The sequence below is a fragment of the Mytilus edulis genome, chromosome 9, assembly GCF_963676685.1.
Source record: "Mytilus edulis chromosome 9, xbMytEdul2.2, whole genome shotgun sequence".
Classification (NCBI taxonomy): Eukaryota; Metazoa; Mollusca; class Bivalvia; order Mytilida; family Mytilidae; genus Mytilus; species Mytilus edulis.
In genome coordinates this window covers 33,099,793-33,120,466 of record NC_092352.1, presented here as the reverse complement: position 1 = coordinate 33,120,466, position 20,674 = coordinate 33,099,793, and the positions used below count along the sequence as shown (strand labels likewise).

General features: G+C 32.9%; 1 protein-coding gene across 2 annotated transcripts in view; it reads left to right on the top strand.

Annotated features, from left to right (window-relative positions):
* The first annotated feature begins 2,305 nt into the window (after window positions 1-2,305).
* LOC139488176 (ADP-ribosylation factor-binding protein GGA1-like) overlaps window positions 2,306-20,674 on the top strand; it is a 30,343-nt gene continuing 11,974 nt past the window's right edge. Inside the window, exons 1-10 of one of the 2 annotated variants that reach the window (XM_071273624.1) lie at window positions 2,306-2,470; window positions 7,961-8,121; window positions 8,886-8,984; window positions 11,988-12,146; window positions 12,915-12,986; window positions 13,483-13,563; window positions 14,386-14,523; window positions 15,016-15,100; window positions 18,431-18,523; window positions 20,071-20,082. In XM_071273624.1, the coding sequence (XP_071129725.1) occupies window positions 2,434-2,470; window positions 7,961-8,121; window positions 8,886-8,984; window positions 11,988-12,146; window positions 12,915-12,986; window positions 13,483-13,563; window positions 14,386-14,523; window positions 15,016-15,100; window positions 18,431-18,523; window positions 20,071-20,082 (937 nt within the window). In that variant the 5' untranslated portion in view covers window positions 2,306-2,433. The remainder of the gene's footprint in view (window positions 2,471-7,960; window positions 8,122-8,885; window positions 8,985-11,987; window positions 12,147-12,914; window positions 12,987-13,482; window positions 13,564-14,385; window positions 14,524-15,015; window positions 15,101-18,430; window positions 18,524-20,070; window positions 20,083-20,674) is intronic. The other variant, XM_071273623.1, reaches the window with a different exon arrangement.

The window sequence follows — 20,674 nt, the reverse complement described above, 5'->3', positions numbered from 1 at the left end:
CTTTCACAGAAATCTCTAACTATTGTTAATCCCATTCAATATTGAAGATTTTGGTAGGATCATTCCAATGTTGTAGGATTGTTACTATCAGATGTAATTCACTCACTTTATTTTTTTAAACAATCCTTTATTCTTAGAGTTGATAAAATTGTTTATCAACTCAATCAACTGTTTCAAGTTATTCTGGCTTCGTGTATAGACTCACGATTGTATCAATCGTATTTAATCGTTACGATCGTTTAAGCGTTGATCAATGCAATCAACTGTCTCATCTGATTTTCATAGGCTCACGATCATATCGATCTTATTCAACCATTACCAACGTTAAATAGGGTTTATATATTAAAAAAAAACTGCTTCATCTGGTTTTCGAAGGGTCACATAATCGTTTTATAGTTGATCACTTCATTCAACTGTTTCTTTTCGCTTTCAACGGTAAAGATTGTATCGATCGCATTTTATCGTTACGATCGTTTAGGAATTCACCAATTGAATTAAATGTCTCTTCTCGGTTTTAAGGATAATGGTTGTAACTATCGGGCTCAATCGATACGCTCTTTCAAAAGTTAATCAACTCGAACTGTCTCATCTGATTTTCAAGGGTCACGATCGTATCAATCTTATTCAATCGTTACGATTGTTTAAGAATTGATCAATTGCATTAACTGTCTCTTCTCGTTTGCAAGGTTCACGTTTGTATCGATCGTATCTGATCGTTACGATCGTTCAAGAATCAGTGAACACTTCAACCAACTAGCTGTCTCATTTGGTCCAGGGTAAAGGGCCATGCATGCTCGTATCAATCGTATTAAAATATTACGATAGTTTTAAATTTGATAAATCAAATCACCAGCTGTCTCTTCTCGACTGTTTAAAAACTCAAATGCAACAAATTATTTGCATCATTCGTTTTTTTCAAGGATTTGTATAGTAAGATACTATACAAATCCTTGTTTTTTTTCAACTTTGTTATACGAGTGAGATAATTATCCGATTCTGATTTGAAGCAAGAAAAAGACGGTACGTCATTCGTCCTCATTTTTTTTTAATATAATTTCTGAAAACATATAACAAGAATTTTATTCACATATTCTGTGTTAAAATTATATCGTGATTTTCTGTCTATCACCAAGGACGTATGTTGGTTAAACCCTTGCTACCACAAACATGTAGTCTGTTATATATAATGTCTATAATCTATACAAAATCTGACAATTCATAGTTTCACAACTGTATATTAAGCAGTGGGTGATCTAGAACTCTTATAAGCATGATAAATAGTTATCCAAGGTACCAGGATTATAATTTAGTACGCCAGACGCGCGTTTCGTCTACATAAGACTCATCAGTGACGCTCATATCAAAATATTTATAAAGCCAAACAAGTACAAAGTTGAAGAGCATTGAGGATCCAAAACTCCAAAAAGTTGTGCCAAATACATCTAAGGTAATCTATGCCTGGGATAAGAAAATCCTTAGTTTTTCGAAAAATTCAAAGTTTTGTAAACAGGAAATTTATAAAAATGACCACATTATTGATATTCATGTCAACACCGAAGTGTTGACTACTGGGCTGGTGATACCCTCGGGGATAAGGGGGTTCCCACTGATTTACCTAAAAAAAAAAGGGGGGGGCTCCAGTCATGCTTCAGTGATTCCCTATATAACCATTAAAAAAATTTCAACATAAGGGGGACCCGAAAACTACACACATGAGGATATATTATGTCTCACTGTGTATCTGGGACTATTATACTAATGTAGTTAGTATAAAAGTCCCAGCGTGTATTGACAGTTCAAATAACAATTATTATAATGTCTATGCATGAACAAAAAGGATAGGCTATATATAAAAAAAATATACAGATTGTCTCAAAAAAAGAGTTTTCAGGTGATTTTTATTTGTTACTATACAAATCATGGCCTTGGACGGTGTGATGGCTCGGATTGCAATTTAATAAAATTGAAATTAAGATAAGTATTTATTTTATATAGGTAGCCCTCAATGACATATAGCTTGGACAGACTGAGAAGAAATGGTGTTCATCCTCATTAGTGTAGAGTAGTATTCGGGCCCGTATGCGGATCGGAACTGGAACTGCCGGGGAGTTTGGTCGTTTACAGGGAATTTAGATACTTTCCGACAAGTTTTGATTTTCATTATCACATGTGCATACATAGCAAATGAAAGCTTTTTAAAATAGTGTATTTCATTTTGTTTTATATTTAATACTTTTTGATAAATTTTATTTCAAAGTCGTGTATCGTTTCTTTTGTTGACTAGTATATTTTAGAAACATCAGGTATTTTGTAGAGTTGACGACTCCTTCCTGGCCAACATCACATGAACTTTGGAGATGTTCGGAAATCATTACGATTTATTTTAGCAGACGAATTTTTAGCCGGAAGTCACGTTACTTGCACGCAAACAAGATGGCGGAAGAAGACCGAAGTCTAGAAACATTGCTGAGTAAGTTTGTTTTGCGGACTTTACAGTTATTGTGGGGACTTTCCTTTACAATGTTCGATATTTAGAAATCACCAGTATTTCTTTCTTTTTTCTTCATAGACAAATCAAATGCCAATGTTACGAAATAGCTCAAAAGGAAAGCCGACATATTTTGTGTAGTCACTGTCACGGACACTGATTCAGTTTAAAACTGATGTATCTGTAGTGGTACGTGTAGAGGATCCTGTTTAGGCTTTTATACACGGTGGAGTTTTGTGTTTCTTCTCTGCTTCCAGTAAGCGGTCACCGTCAACTGGTTAGCTATCCTGCAACATGGTTGACACTAGTCCAAATAATTATGACGTCTTGAAAGGCTATTATAATTTTTTTCTTTGACGCCTTACTTCGACGTCATAATGCTGAAGCCGCCATTTTCGGTTGGACTTTGAGAGCATATTTTGCTCTCAACTATGAGACCCAATTTAGCCATCAAATTTTCATTGAAGGCTAAAACAAAATGCATATATAAAAATTCTTACCTTTTATGTGTTTGTTTGTGCAAAATATTTCCAATTAATCCCTACAGAAATAATAATATAAGTAACAATTCCATCCGAGGCGGGAACATGTCGACTGCATTTTTTAAAACGTTTGTCTGATTTCTTTTTAGGAGATTATAAAATAATTTTTACACCAAACTCGGTAAAACCAGAATTTCCGGAACCATTGTTTTACATTATCCGGAAATTCAGGTTCGTCAAAATGTACCGAGTTTGGTTCAAAAATATATTTTATACACCAAAAATGAAGCATCTTGAGGAGAAATCAGCTAAACGTTTTAATAAAGCAGTTAATTCCCTCTCAAAGTCCAACTGAAAATATGAGTTTGGCGTTATGACGTCAAAGTAAGGCGTCAAAGAAAAAAATTATAATAGCCGTTCAAGACGTCATAATTATTTGGACTAGGTTGACACCTGATCCTGATCCTAAGGTCAATAATTGACACGACTTGTCTCTTTTGTACTGAATATTCCTCATACTGTGCACCATTTCTCCTGGCAATTTCTCGTAAGTACTCAGAAAATTAGTTTAGGCGCAGGAACGGGTATCAGGACTTTCTAGTTCTTGAAAATGCCCTGATTTAAATATATATTTCCCTATAAGGCCAAAAATAAAATACTGTTTGTTTTCCCTCCCCCGACCGACCCGGTAAAATTGCTGCGACTCGAAAAATTTTATTGGCCATTCTTGTCCAAATTTTATTTTTTTGCTATGTTGGTTTTTGGTGATATCTTTCCGATGCTGTAGTAAGCGTTGGTTTTTTTGTCATACCTTTCCGATGCTGTAGTCAACAAGCATTTTTAAGTGTGTAAATTGGTGTTTCTTGAAGACTTAAAAAAGAACAAGGTGCTTTGGCAGTAACAATGCATTTGAAATATATAAACACCACAAATATTATACTTAGGCACTTGGAATAGTTTCAAAATGAAAGAACCTAAAAATGAATTAAATAAATTAACGAACGTTGTTGTCCATTCGTTTGATGTGTTTGAACTTTTGAATTTGCCATTTGATTTAGGACTTTCCATTTTGAATTTTCCTCGGAGTTCAGTATTTTTGTGTTTTTACTCTTTAAATCAAGGCATTTTTGCATTGAAGCGTCTATATGATTCAGAATCAAGGAAAACAAACATAATGCCTTGCCACACGATTTGTGTTGTGTGCAAGGGTGAAATTTGAAAATAAAAAATCTGAATCATCTTTCAACCCACTGAGTGCACCTTGATTGGCTTTGTCCTTTACCTCTGTTCCTGTTTAAAGGATAAAATCTCTGAATAAAAATGGTCTGAAATGTGCTTTGAAATCAATCTACTATGTCTTAGACTTCGAACAGGTTGGGCACAAGTCAGAAAATGTTGGATACGTGAATTTCCTGCTTTCAGGGAACCTCCCTGATTTCTGGTGTAATCAAGACCAGTTTAGACTTGTTTTTATTTTTCAATTATGGCATGAAATTTACAAAAGGGCATGTTTTACGTTATAACTGCATCAGTTGAATTTGTAAATACTCAAAGTATTTTAGGAACAACAAAACATGAATAAGTGAAAAATTATATCAAGAAATAAAATAAAATAATTTGCCTACCATACCCTGATAACCTCAGTCGGGGAGGGGAAACAAAGATATTTTTAATGTTGGCCTAATTTGTGCATTTTTTTCATATGTTTCTCTCTTTGATTGTGAAAGTATTGATTGGATGTCCATTGGAATGTCAACTATTTCCAGTTGTCTTTTTAAGTCCTCTCTTTCTTGGTGGTATCTTGGACAGTATATCAAATAGTGTTCTGTTGTTTCTTCTCCGCATTCACAATATGGCGTGAGGGATTAACCTAATTGGTTTCTGTATTTGTTTAGTCTGCTGTAGCCTGTTCTTAATTCCGATAGTATTCTTCCAATTTGAGTGTAAGAGAGGTCTAGTTGAACTATTTTTCCAACGATAGGTACTGGATTATATAGGTGTCTTCCTGTTTCACCAATTGTCCATCTGCTTTGCCATTTTAGTTTTGTAGACATCTTGACTGCACTTTTGACATCTGACATAGTTATGACATTATATTGTTCATTTAGTGATGAGGCCTCCTTTGCAGTATCTTTCGCCAACTAGTCCGCTATCTTGTTCCCGGCTATATTAGCATGGCCTGTAATCCAAGATAGGGTTGTTAGTACATGTATGCCATTTCTCAAGAGTGTCCCCATACTTTCTTTAATGTCTGTTATGGTATCTATGTAGTTTGAAGATTTCCAGTGCAAAGTCAAGATGCCTACAGCAGTCTGGCTATCTGATAGTATTTTGACCTCAGAAAACTGGTCATTAATTGACGTAATACAGTGCTCCAGAACCATTAGTATAGCTACAAGTTCGGCAAGTAGTATTGATCCTCTGTTAGCTTGTCTTACCATTGATTGTAAACAAACATGAGGCCTTAATTAAAATATTGTTTGTTTGCCCTTTTCCGACCCTATGTCTTGAAACAGGGTAGGTAGGTAGGTAAAATATTTTATTTTTCTTTCCCAAAAAATAACTTAGCTCGGTACATTTTTTGTCATGGGTAGGCAGGTAGGTATAATATTTTATTTAATAGATACAAAATCTGCATGATATCATTTTTGTCTGTATTGCTTTTGTTTAAGTTTTAGTATAATAGTCCCAAGTTTTCACTTTTGAAAAAAAAATATCATATATATAATATGAAGTTATTTCATATGCAAAGCCATTTTTTTCAAATATCAAAATATAGGGCGGTGCAGCATATTGAAACGTTTACACACCTAGAATTTTTAAGAATTTTAACTGACTAATATTCTGTACTACGTACATGTACCTTGTACGCTTAACCTGGACCTAAGGTTTTTTGTAAGAGATAACTTTGTCCTGGTAAAATATGTCCGGGTAGACATACCATGCATACTTTGTACATTACTAGTAGAAAAAGTCCCTAGAGTGTTTAAATTTTCGTGTGTGCCTGTGTTTCCAATAAAAATGCTACAAGACTTGAAACTTAATTGTCACGTTTTTTACATCGCATTTATATATGATCTGTATGGAAAAACTTGGCGATTTTACTGCCAAATATTCTCTCCTTTACAGACCTTTGGTTCATGTTAGATATAAATCAGAATATATCAATGCTGGTCAAAGGCATCGTTAACATAATCATCCTGATCTACGGACCAAAAGCCATCACTACATAGGATACAAAGTCTGTTTACAAAATATTTTGTACACACATTGATAATTTAGTATTGGAGGAACTTTTTTTGAATGAACCCAGCTATTCAAGTATAAAGACACAGAGTAACGTTTGTTAAATCATGATTTCAAAGCTTTCAATACAACATCCATTTCAAACAAATTTATGCTTTGAAACTCCAAACGCAAGTGTTCGTTCATGTCAAGCGCTCACATGATACAAAACAGACTAGACCTTATACGGGAAAGATAAAACCCGAGAATTCCGGTAAAAAAGCTTTGAGTGGGAAATACAAATATAAGATTAATTTTTGGTAGGAACGAAAAATAAAATAAAATAAAATCTTGCTGGTAAACACAAATAAAAGATTTTCAGGCGGAACAAATTTATAGGGTCGGTCGGTAAAGGGCAAACAAACAATATTTTAATTTAAGCCTGATGCAGGAACTTGCATCTATACAAAAGATAAACAGTTTGAACCTATTCTAAAATTGAGAATGGAAATGGGGAATGTGTCTAAGCGACAACAACCCGACCATAGAGCAGACAACAGCCAAAAGCCACCAATGGGTCTTCAATGTTAGCGAGAAATTCCCGCACCCGGAGGCGTCCTTCAGCTGGCCCCTAAACAAATATGCATACTAGTTCAGTGATAATGGACGTCATACTAAACTCCGAATATACATAAGAAACTAAAATTAAAAATCATACAAGACTAACAAAGGCCAGAGACCTTGACTTGGGACAGGCTCAAAATTGTGGCGGGGTTAAATATGTTTTTTGAGATCTCAACCCTCCCCCTATATCTCTAGCCAATGTAGAAAAACCAAACTCACAACAATACGCACAGTAAATTTCAGTTTAAGAGAAGTCCAAGTCAGATGTCAGAATATGAAACAAAAGAAAATAAACAAATGACAATAATACATAAATAACAACAGACTACTAGCAGTAACTGACATGCCAGCTCCAGACCTCAACTAAACTGATTGATAGATTATGTCTTCATCATATGAATATCGGGCACAATTTAAAATTGTGCCCGATATTCATATGATGAAATTTTTTAATCTAGTATTTTTCATCAAGTATGTACATGTATAAGATCTGTGGCCAATTATTCAGTGGAGAGGGGTGTTGTAGAAGGCTTATCCTTTGATTGGGAAAGCTTTCTATCAACTACCATTTTGTTAGTAATGTCTTTTAGTACATTTACATGTCACTGAATGATGTCAGTGTTCCAGCTTTAATCTCAGGGTAGAATCGTGCTAGTTGACCCAATAGGCACTTGATAGCAATCATTTTGATTTTTCTGACACTTGTGATTATTAAATACATTATATATATGTCTCTGGTGATAACATACGGTTTGCATTTTGTCAAATTATAAAAATTTAGAATTGTCCAAGACAAACATACTTATATAGGTATTCCATTGGCTTGGATAGAAAACAAGTTATAAATTTACACATGGCCTGGTCCGTGATATTTGTTAATTTTATCCCTTGCTCAGGATAACATTCAAATATGTTAGGGTCAAAAGTATCAACGTCGGTTCAAACATTATGACGTTGTTGATATGTCTGAGTCAAAGTTATTAAGGCTGGGTCAACGTATTTGATGTCACAAAGCCTTGATATGCAATTTTATTAAGAGCTGACCAGAGTGATATAGACAGTGGGACAACCGATTAAGAGCTGAGCAGAGTGATATAGACAGTGCCATGACCGATTAATCTCATTATCTTCCTTTTTATAGATAGAGCTACAAATCCAGCAAACAGAGATGAAGACTGGGAACACATTTTGGCTTTCTGTGATCAAGTCAACAAAGAGATTGAAGGTTCTCAGATAGCAGTTAAATTATTAGCTCACAAACTACAGTCTCCTCAGGAGAGGGAAGCATTGTACGCCTTAACTGTAAGTAAATAGCCATCAAGAAAAGAAAAAAAATACATAACAAATTTCAGTTTTCTCAGGATTATAAAACATCCTTTGTTTTTGTTTTTATTTTTAGTATATGAATATGTATACGTAGTCTTCATGATAAACTTTTGAATCCACAAGCATATTAAGCTGAATTTTCAGTTGTATTCTTTTGGCTTGTAGAGGAGTTTTACAAGCCTGGAAGTAATTGTTCAAGCCTGGGCTGATGGTCTTGTGATTAATAGTGAAGACTGTTCAGAACATGAAAAAGAATACCACCACAACTAATTTCTAAGAGTTAATAGATTTAATGGGTGCACATGTATATATATTCAAAATTAAAACTAGGTTCTTCATAGTTTTGCCTACTAGATAAGTAGATATAATGTAAATGTGTCCGATATGGAGGAGCCAAATTGTGTAGTTTTAAAAAAAAATCTTCATTTTTCTCTAAAAGAAAGAACAATGTCATGATAGACTAGTGAAAAAGAAATAGTTAATTCAATTCATTCTTTCCAAGATTTCATGGATGTTCCAAAGTTTGTATATATTATATGCATTTTCAATGTTGAAACTAGACAACAAGCTAAAATACTTTAGGGGATATTCCGTATTGTTTTGTACTATTTACTTGTATCCTTTAATTTGGTTCATTGTAATAATAGATTAAAGGTTATTTAAGCTTCTTCAATTTTATTATAATTTTAACTGTATTTAATTGGTGAATTTTGTTCTTTAACTAAAACGTTCTATTGTAGACTTTAGAAGGCTGTGTCAAGAACTGTGGGAAGAAATTTCATCAAGAAATTGGAAAATTCAGATTTTTGAATGAAATCATTAAAGTGGTTTCACCAAAGGTGAGTTTAAAAAAAAGGTAACTGAAATATTTCATTTGGAAGTTATAGGTAATTTATTTTGATTGTGGATCATTCTCATCTCATAAAAAACACATGAAGAATGAGATTAATACAACAGATTAAAACAACTACAATGAACATGAATTATGCCTAGTTTGAATATATAATAAATCTATCATTTACTCTTCATAATATTATAAAGGCAAGACATTGAACTCTTTTAATGAATTTTGTTTGCTCTAAGAAAGGTATAGAAATCTTTTCTACACCAACAATCAAAACTACCAATCACATAAGTTAACAGTTTTATTTGCATTTTCATTCCCATAATATACAATGTGCTCGCATATATATATACAGTACGCCCAGAGAGTATGTAATCACGAACTCTAATCACCGATTTCCGAGTGTAGCGGTGTGACACCGCGAATCACGGATTATACTCCCAATTTCCTCCAAAGATTCTCTCCCAACACCGCGTGGCTGTTAATTGGTTTATTGCCCATCGGATGTTCTGAAAATTAATGACGCGTGACAACATCATGGGATTAGCCAGATTTATTACCTTTGTACATTTAATCGATCTTGATTGCACCTGTGTGCTTTAAAATACGTTATTTAAATGTCCTTTCATTGTCAGATAAAAGTGTGACATTTCTATTTAAAATAAGATTATTGTTCTTGTATGTATATGCCCATGTCATTGTCATATGACATACAGCGTACAGACGTATAAAAATACGAATAAAACACTTATTTTGTATTTTCATTATAGTCCGATCAGGTCATAATTTTTGTTTTTTTCAACAAAGACGATTTTACCACAATTAGAACCTTTTATGACCTACTCAGTGAGCAATATTCGGTTCATTAATAGTTCAATATTATAAAATTAATATCAACTGGCTTAAAACAAAATGATGTTTTTACGGTAATTTGTCCAATCTAAATTAAACCCAAGAGTTAATTTATCAGATCAACAAGTGAACTCTGTTACTTTCAATTTATTTTGAAATGTAAAATATTATGTTTCACTACCTCGGTAGAATAAAATTTCCGACTGAAATATTTGAATTTTAACTGAAAGAAACTGTAAAGTGACAAATAGTTTTGTATGCAATGTGGCAGCCCTATATTCATAAATACTGAGAAGACACAACACAATAATCACAACCTTATTTAATTATATGGAGAAAAGAAATCATGTGTTTTTAATCTGTTATTGATCTTTAATTATTTAAAATAAAATTGGATTGGCGCAATCCGTAGTTTACTGCTCGTTAAAACTCCTCGGCGAATTATAAAAAGAAGTAGTTCAACAATTTATACAATAGAATATTAAAATGAAATTATATCGTGTTCTACAAGAAAGAAATATGTAAAAAAAAAATTAGATCAGATTTTAACGATCAACAAATTTTCACAGAGGTCTCTACCAACGCCCATCATGAACATGCATCCTGTTTTCATATACCATTAATATATAGTGTTGACTATAGACGTATAAATAATATCCGGTTTTATGTCCTCTGTTGACTGAGAAACGTAAAAATAAAAGGCTGATGTACATGTTGGTTTATTCAGAAAAGGAATATAATTTAGAATCCGGTTAATCAATTGTAAAAGGACCTTCTAGAGCCTCAATCTTAATGCACACAAATTTATGTCAATCATTACAAAGCAAGTTTAAACCTTGAATGAATTTTCCCACGGTTATCCAGAAAGGTCACCTGAGTTAACTGTTACATGATACTATTTCCCGCCAAATAAAAATCTCGTGGACAAAATTGATGTCACTATTTTTAGCATTCAATATTGTGAGCGAAGTCAAGTTCAAGTTCAACCACGCACTGTTGATCACTGAGTTGCGTATCGTCTTCCCACGGCAATTTATTGCTTTAGAAATATTTAAAGATTACTGTTCTAAATACAACACAAAAGTTTACATTCATTGTGCGTAAATCAATATTATGCAACGACGATTTGATGCAGCTATAGAAGTATTCCTGTTGTAGCCGAAATGTATTATTTATCCTAAAGTAATGCTAACAAATCGTGAACAGAAAATGCCGTAGACTTATTAAGCATAGCGAATTGTGAATAGTATTTATCTTGCATATACAAGTTTAAAGACGCGTAATTTTCTTTTTTTCTCACATTTTATAACTTCAGCGTTAATTTCCGTCTATTTTCGCAAGTTATATAAATTACCGATAAAAAGAAAAAGAGATCATAATCAAGTATAGATTTTTTTTTTATAAAACTTGACTGCAATTGAAAGCATTAACAACAATCTTTTGCTTTTTAAAACTTTTATTTTGTAATCGTAAAATGGAAATGGAAACTTATTAGCATAACAGATAGTGAATAATATTTTCTTTTTTACTTGTATAAAAAACTTTGAGACGTGTAATTTTTCTTTAAACTGTCCTAATTTATTCAACGTTAGTCTCCGTTTATTGTTACACAATTATATCTCTTTTAGTAAATTAAATATGTATTTACTGATAAAAAACGGAAGTCAAAATCAAATATAGTTTTTTTTTAACTTGATTTAAATGTACAGTGTAATTGAAAGAATTAACAACAACGTTTTGACTTTTATTTTAATCTTTCATTTGTTTCAAGCAATCAGATATAACCTGATAATCAATAGACAGGAAATACAATTGTTTAATTACATTAGAAATCTCGCATACCTTGACTGTCGAGTGCCGGCATAGATCAGAAGGATTAGGGCAATTAATTACCTGGTGTGACACCGCGTCACTCCAGACTGGGAGAGATGTCGCTAATACAATAAACAAAAGGTAACGGATTTACGCGGAAGTCGGAGGGAATACTCCCAAATTTCTCCGACAATTTAGGGAGTGATGTCGGAGTTTCCTGGTGTGACACCAGGCAAAAAACTCGGTGTTTGGAGTTTGGGATGGCTTTCGCGAAAATTGAACTGTATATATATAAATATAATCTGACATGTTATCTATCAATGTACTTTTGTAGTATCTTGGTAAAGCAACAACTGAAAAAGTTAAAAGAAGATGCATTGAACTGATATATAGCTGGAGTAGAGGACTACCTCAAGAAGCCAAAATATTAGATGCTTATAAAATGTTGAAACAACAAGGAGTTGTCAAAGAAGACCCAACTTATATAGACAAGGTAAGGGGGACAAGTATCATGTGTTTTGAGAAAAAAATTCTATCATGTAGGATGGTGACATAATTAATAGGTTTAATCATTAAGGTGGTACCTACCACTACAGGGAGATAACTCTGTAAAATCAGCAGAATGTTTTAATGACGTTGTGTTGTTAAGGGAACATTAAGCTTCTCAATGATCAAAATAAGTGTTCGTTTAACTGCTATATAACCAGTGTATTTTTTCTGATTAAACGGTTGGTTCAAATTTTTTGAAAATTTTATATTTTTGTCAAAGCATCAAAGTAAATATTTTGTCAAAATTTGAAGAAAAATAAACGAGCCAAATTAATTTTTGTTAAGGTGTTTGGTAACAACTTAAAGAACTATTTTATAAGGAAAAAATGTTAAACAGCAGAACAGAGTTGTTGCTCTTTGTTTATTTGCAATTAGAGATATTTCTGATGATGTCTATTTCGGAATTGGTTTATATGGCAGACCAATGATATGTGGTCTATTGTTTTATTAGCGTTTATGAATTTGAGTTGTAAGTAGATTTTCACACATGTCATGCCTCAGTGAATTTTTAAATTGTTCAGAAGAATATCGTATAAAAGGTGTGTTAAGAAGACTGATCTGTTGAATTATTTGCATTATTGGTATAAGTCAAGTTATCCTTTATGCTTGTATCCCCCTAATGGATTTGGGACTTATGTTGCAAATGTACCTAATCCATTGATACAAAGATATATAATAATAATGATTTCTATTCTGTTTTCTTATATTCCAGACCCTTGATATATTCCCTCCACCACAACCACGAGAAAAAAATGCTATATTTGAGGATGATGATAAAGCAAATGTAAGTGTATGCTTATAACTTAACAATACATCAAGTCAGTTCTCAATTAGATGACAACTTTACAATCAGATCAAGGAAATATTTGAATGCACTTGTAGCAGTATGAATATTGGTTAAAATTGTAACACACAGAAAAATTTAAAAGTTAGAATATTGCTGTTATTATTAAAACTTGTCTGCTTTATTTTTTGCTTTTGCTGTTGAGTTACTGTCTCATTGACCTTTCCTCTCCATTATTTATTTACATATTTAAATTTAACAAATTCACCACAACTTTCACTATGCCCTTCATTTCACATTCTTCAACTATATCTTCATCTAAAAAAATCTAAAAATTTCTGTCTGACCCAATGTTTTTTTGTCTGACATTTTGTTAGTCAGACAGAGTTTGTGATACACTGACATATTCATAAGCATGCTTAATTGATATATAGTTTATATAAAAATAAGAAATGTGGTATTAACTTGTTAGTACTAAGATTATATTTTTTTACAGTTATTACAAAAGCTGTTGCGAAGTAAAAATCCACAAGATTTACAGGCTGCAAATAGACTGATTAAAAATATGGTAAAACAGGTAAGAATTATTCCTGTGACAGTTATTTTCCTTTTAATAAACTCATCTTAGATACCAGGCTTAAAATTTTGTACGCCAGATGTACTTTCATCTTCAAAAGACCAATCAGTGATGCTAGAATCAAAAGAGTTGAAATGGTCAAATAAAGTTTAAAGTTGGAAGAGCATTGTAACCAAAAATCCGAAAGTTGTGCAGATACATCTAAGGTAATCTATGTCTAGTGTAGTCCTTAATATTTAAATTGTTAGAGTTGATTTATGATTATGACCAAATCACTGATAATTTATTAATACATGTACTCCTAATAGTACAGAGGACCCTTACAATGGTCAATACATTTGTTTCAAATTTTCACTGAACAGATCTGTGTACTACATAAATGTTTATACTTGTAAATTTTTTATTCTGAAAAATTAAGTACCATAGCTTACTTAAAATTCTATGTGGAAGATTTTGAATATGCTTTGGTATTATTGTCCTATAAACTGGAGTAGTGAAGTAAACATTTTTATATATTTTTAAATATCTTTATATATAATATCCTTTTTGGTATGAGATATTAAAGTATTGTTTTGAAATTGTTAGTTAACAGAACCGATCCCCCAGTTAGACTTCTGAACTGGGTTTGAACTGGTTCCTGAATAAGACTTGTTAGTTTTAAATGACAAGTTTACAGTATTTGGTATGAAGATGTATAAAGATTATTTTTTAAGTATAGAGTAAATCTTTAAAAACATTAGTAAGGGAGTGGGATGTTGTTGACTTGATATATTCACCCTTTTTAAAGAGATGAGTTTTCTTGTCATAGAATATTTATTGTAGGACACAGAACGCATGGATAAAATATCTAGACGTATAAATCAGCTGCAGGAGATAGACAATAATGTAAAACTTCTAAATGAGATGTTGGCTCATTACACTAAACAAAATAGTTCACAGTCAGACAGGGATATGATGAAAGTAAGTGTTCTTTTGTATAGTTTATCATAAATTTTTCAAAATCTTTCAGATATATTAATGTTTTACTCTCTTTGGTATCTGTATCTGTATGGGTTTATGTCATAGTTACCAATTTTGGCTTTTATACAACAGGGTGAAGGCGCTGTCATTTTACTGACGTTTCGTGAGAGCAGATTTAAAGATCTCTATGCTTGTAGGTATAGCCAGACATTGCTGTAAATAAATGAACTCTAGGGAGGTAATTGTTTGTCAAGAAAATACAGGTTCTGATTGAATTGAAACTGAAAAAGAACTAATATAGTCATAAATTAGGTTTTTATAACCCTTTTCAATCCTTTGTAACACTTTTTTGTAACATTTTCCTCAGCAACTACAAATCACAGCTTCTTGATACATCTGATTGTCAGTTTTTTTATGTTCTACCCATCATGCCCATCAAATTTAACACTTTATGATATTTTTCCATTATTCATATTATCTGTTTTGTTTCAGGAGCTGTATGATACTTTGGAAAAATTACGTCCAAATTTATTTAGACTAGCAAGTGATGTCGATGAAAAAGATAATACAGGAATTGGTAAATACATATATACATATGCATCTTTTAATATTTACGATTTAATACAAAATGAACATCACACTAATTCAGCAAAAGATTTAATTTAAAAAGAAGTTAGTTTTGGAATTGTTACCTTACTTTAAACAATCCCCTTCAGTAAAGTCTCATGTAAGACAGAAGAAAGATTAAAAATAAAAAGAAGTTGATGCATATGTTTAGGTGGCACACTCAATCTGTTACTTAAATTGTGATTTGAATGGGATTTATATATATAGATATGATTGAAATTTTTATTCATGTAGGGCAAAATAAAGGCAACAGTAGTATACTGCTGTATACAATCAATTCCATCTTTTTAAGTCTCCCAAACAAAGTTTGGAGACTTATTGTTTTTGCTCAGTTTTCTCCTTCTTCCTCTGCCACTTTAAAAATGAACTTGTCCCCAGTGATTCTCCAAAACCGCTTGTCAGATTAACTTAGGGTTTCATAAAATGTTAGACTAATATGTCTAGGGGAGCCATCAATCTTTCGTTTGTGCATTGGGGTCTATTAAGGGGTATTTTTTTTTGGGGGGGGGGGGCATTAAGAAGAGAGGGGTTTACTATAGAACCCTATGGGATTTTATTTTTTTGAATTTTAAATGACTATAACTTGAAAACTGTAAGTGATATACACACAGTCTTCAGGAATGACCACAGGACAATAAAACAAATCACATGAAATATAGGGTGAGTCCCGGGGGAGGGGGGGGTCACCCCACCCCCTTCAATTTGAGAATATGCTATTATCTTGTAAAAGGTCGAGATCCCCACCCCTAATCCATGTACAGTGAAACCTGGGTAAACCGAACCCTGATAAAATCGAATTTCAGTTTAAACCGCACAATTTTCAAAGTCCCGAAAAATTTACCTATCAATTAACTTTAATCTAACCTGACAAAACCGAACCCTGTCAACACCGAATTCCGAACGCTTTTTGAAGGCTAGTTAGTAAATTTGTCTTTAAAAATTACCTGTCAAAATCGATCAATAGCGATCAAAACAAAAAAAGCATTTTTAATTATTTGCATGATTTAATTAAACAAACACAGGAAGACAGAGTATCCCCGAGGGTATTTGAGGTTAATTAACTAGTGAGTTGTTATTACAAACTAATTATCATGTGTGTGTCCATGTCTAAAGTAATTTTTTTGTAAAGAAACGTTAAACGGGTCAGCTACCCCCATGGCCGATAATGACAAGGAAGGAACTTTCAGATCAATTAAGTGCACGTTACTCAAATAATTACGACCACAAAATCGCAACTGCCATTTTGTAGCTAAACTGTTTAATTAAATAATAGTTTTAAAGCTTTTCACTGGATTAAGAAGTCGTGCAACACAACAAGGTCAATGGCTTTCGATTGTCGGATTCCCATTTAGAGGCCCTATATATTTGATACGGATGCTCCCAAAGACTTCCGTTAGCTATTCAGCAACGATAAAGTCCGAGAATAAACTGGACCCCTGCTTTTGTTTCACTCTTAACTCTTAGTCTGAGAACTTGTGTGTACAATGACGTTCCGGATTCAACTACAGAATCGTCATTAGACAGCGACTGCGAACCTGAATTAGTCAGTGAATTATAGATGAGAAAATAATTATCAAAAGCAAAATCTCTCTATGTCGGACATCTCACAACGACGAGCGTGATTGATGGAGTGGCGTTTGATTTATTAACAAAAATGAAGCAAAACGTTGATCATTATCTACTTATATTTTTTACATTTACATCTAAATCAACACAAAAATAAATTGTCGTCTATTGTGTCACCTATAATCCCTTGTCAGTAAGTGCCAAAATTATTTTGGTGTCGACTTCCGTTTACCTCTATAATCCGAATACCTGTAAAAAACGAACAAAATGCAAAGTCCTGTGGGTGTTCGGTTTGGACAGGTTTCACTGTATATTCTTTTATGGGACAATAAAACAAATCAAATGAAATAATAGGGAAGTTCCTGGGGGTCACCCCCACCCCGTTCAATTTGAGAATGTGCTACTATCTTGTAAACAGTTGAGATCCCCACCTCTAAACCATATATATTCTTGTACAGGACAATAAAACACACCAAATGAAATATAGGGAGAATCCTTTGGGGTCACCCCCCACCCCATGTTTGAAAAACTTTCGGTCAAGATTCCCACCCTTAAACCATGTATTTTCTTGTATCGGACAATAAAACAAATTAAACGAAATAAACGAGAAGACCCTGGGGGTCACCCCACCCCGTTCAATTTGAGAATGTGCAAATATCTTGTAAACGGTCGAGATCCCCACCCCTAAACCATATATATTCTTGTATGGAACAATAAAACACATCAAATGAAATAAAAAGGAAGTCCCTGGGGGGTCATCCCCACCTCCTCTTGTTTGAAAACTTGTAACCATATATATTCTTGTATGGAACAATAAAACTCATCAAATCAAATATAGGGAGAATCCATGGGGGTCACCCCACCCCATGTTTGAAAAATTTTAAACGGTTGAGATCCCCACCCTTAAACCATGTATGTTCTTGTATGGGACAATAAAACAAATCAAATGAAATAAACGAGAAGACCCTGGGGGTCACCCCCACTCTGTCAATTTGAGAATGTGCTATTATCTTGTAAACGGTTGAGATCCCCACCCCCAAACCATATATATTCTTGTATGGAACAACAAAACACATCAAATGAAATATAAGGAGAGTCCATGGAAGTCACCCCTACCCCCTCATGTTTGAAATTTTTTAATAAAACCCCCACTCTGTCAATTTGAGAATGTGCTATTATCTTGTAAATGGTTCTGATCCCCACCCCTAAACCATATATATTCTTGTATGGGACAAGAAAACAAATCAAATGAAATGTAGGTGAAGTCCTTAGTGGTCACCACCATCCCCTCCTGTTTGAATACTTGTAAATGGTCAAGATCCTAAACCATATATATTCTTGTATGGGACATAAAAAAAATTCAAATGAAATATAGGGGAAGTCCATGGGGGTCACCCCCACCACCTCATGTTTTGTAAAAAGTAAACAGTCAAGATCCCCACTCCTAAACCATATATATTCTCGAATGGGACAACAATACAAATCAAATGAAATATAGGTGAAGTCCATGGGGGTCACCCTCACCCACTCATGTTTGATATATTGTAAACAGTCAAGATCCCCACCTCTAAGCTATACATATTCTTGTATGGGACAATAAAACAAATCAAATGAATAATGGAACCATGGGAATGGCGAATTATGGGAGCTTTATTTGGGAGACTTCGTAACAGCATCCTGTTACAATTACTTCTTGTTATTATTATTTTTGCAGCTGATATTCTTACCACTAATGATGATGCAATGAGGGTTTTGGCAAGTTATAAGAAAATTGTGGAAGGAAGTACCAGTGATGAGTCTAATCTAGGTAAAACATTTAATTAGTGAGTTGTAGGGTCAGAAGATGATATATTTAATGCTTTTTATAACCTTTACCTGTTAGTTGTACATAAAGTTATTGTCAGATCACATTTTGAAGCTAACTCAAGGTTAATAAAATTTCCATTCCAAAAGTCACACTTTCAAATGGTTTATAAAAGTTATAGTTTTTGTACAGCCTGAGACTTTTATCGCAGAAAGCTTGACATCGTGATAGTGATCCGGCGGCAGCAATGTTAACTACTTCTTCAAAGTTTTACATATTCTAGAAGGTGGAAGACCTGGTTGCTTCATACTTTGAATATAGATGCCTTTTGTTATGAATGTTCTGTCTGTCACATTTCCAATGTCCTTGACCTCATTTTCATGGTTCAGTGACTGCTTGAAAAAAAGTTAAGATTTTTTTGTAATGTTAATTTTTCTCTTATTATGAGTAATGGGATAACTTTATTTGGTATGTGCATACCTTGCAAGGTCCTCATGCCCATCAGACAGTTTTCACTTGACCTCGACCTCATTTAATGGATCAGTGAACAAGTTAAGTTTTGGTGGTTAAGTCCATATCTCATATACTATAAGTAATAGGTCTAGTATATTTGGTGTATGGAAGGGTTGTAAGGTGTACATGTCCAGCCGGCAAGTGTCATCTGACCTTGACCTCATTTTCATGGTTCAGTGGTCAATTTTTTTTTTTTAGTTTTGGTCTTTTTTTCTAATACTATATATTCAATAGGTTAACTATATTTGGTGTACGGAAATATTTATGATGCACATGTCATGTCTTGCAGGTTTTATTTGACCATGACCTCATTTTCATGGTTCATAACCCAGTGTAAATTTTTGGTGTTTTGGTCTGTTTTACTTAAATTATAAGCAAAAGGTCAAGTATAATTGTTGTATGGAAGGATTTTAAGCTGTTTATATCTGTCTGGCAGGTTTCATCTTACCTTGACCTCATTTTGGTGATTTATTAGGTCAATGTTAAGTTTTCCTGGTTAAGTGTGTTTGTTAGATACTATAAGCAATAAGTCAACTGCATTTAATGCATAGATTGATCAAAGTTGCACACTTGTCTGTCTGGCATGGTTCATCTGACCTTGACCTCATTTTCAAGGTTCATTGGTCAATCATTTATGTTTAGTTTTCTTGGTTGAGTCTGTTTCTGAGAAACTATAAGCAATAGGTGACCAATATTTTTATTGTATTTAATCACTATAAGGTGTACATGTATTTCTCATTTAGTTTATCTGACCTTTCCCTCATTTTCTTGGATCATGTTAAGTTTATGTGATAGTTGTAGTACACTAGTAAAGCTTTATATTTAGGACTATCAACATAATATCAATGATAAGTATAGAAGGGGAGACATTTCAGTGGGTCCACTCTTGTCCTTCATTGATATTTATTATATTTACACTTTCAATTTGCAAACAAATGTTTTGGATTTTATGTTGTTTTACAGACTCCAGTTAAAGGTTAAATCATGAAAATAAAATAACAATTGCTAGAATTGAAACTGTTTTCTTATAATTATAGCTTTCTTAAGAGGTGAGTTAATGTCAAGTTATTTTTGTTATCTAATTACACTATATATTTATTGTAAACACATTTGTAATTGTTATTCCTTGTCATAGCTTTTATATCTTTTCATGATAGTTTAGAGAAATCCTACCCAATGTAGATATTTTACCTTTATATGTATATCATTTCATCTATACATTGTATTGATTAAAGTTTAACAGTTTTAAAAAGCAACATTTATTTATTCTGAATAATTTTGATTTTACTGTTCTTAAATTTATTTATGAGAGTATAAAATTGACCAAATGTTGTAACATAGTATGTTAAATGAAGGATAATTTCAGAAATAAAAATACATTTGATTAACTGATTCATCAAAACAAAATCATTTCTGTGAATGGATGGTCTGATGATTATCATTTAAGAAACCAGAAATTTTTGTAACAAATTTAATCCCAAGATAAGCACAATTTAACTCAGACTATACTGAATATTCGTCTTCAACAAATTTCCCAAGAACATATAAAGTAGAGGTCTGTGATGACTCATTGGAGCACTACCTATTTTAAATTTAGACAGTATTTCTTCATATAAAATTTGCTGAACACAATAGTATGAT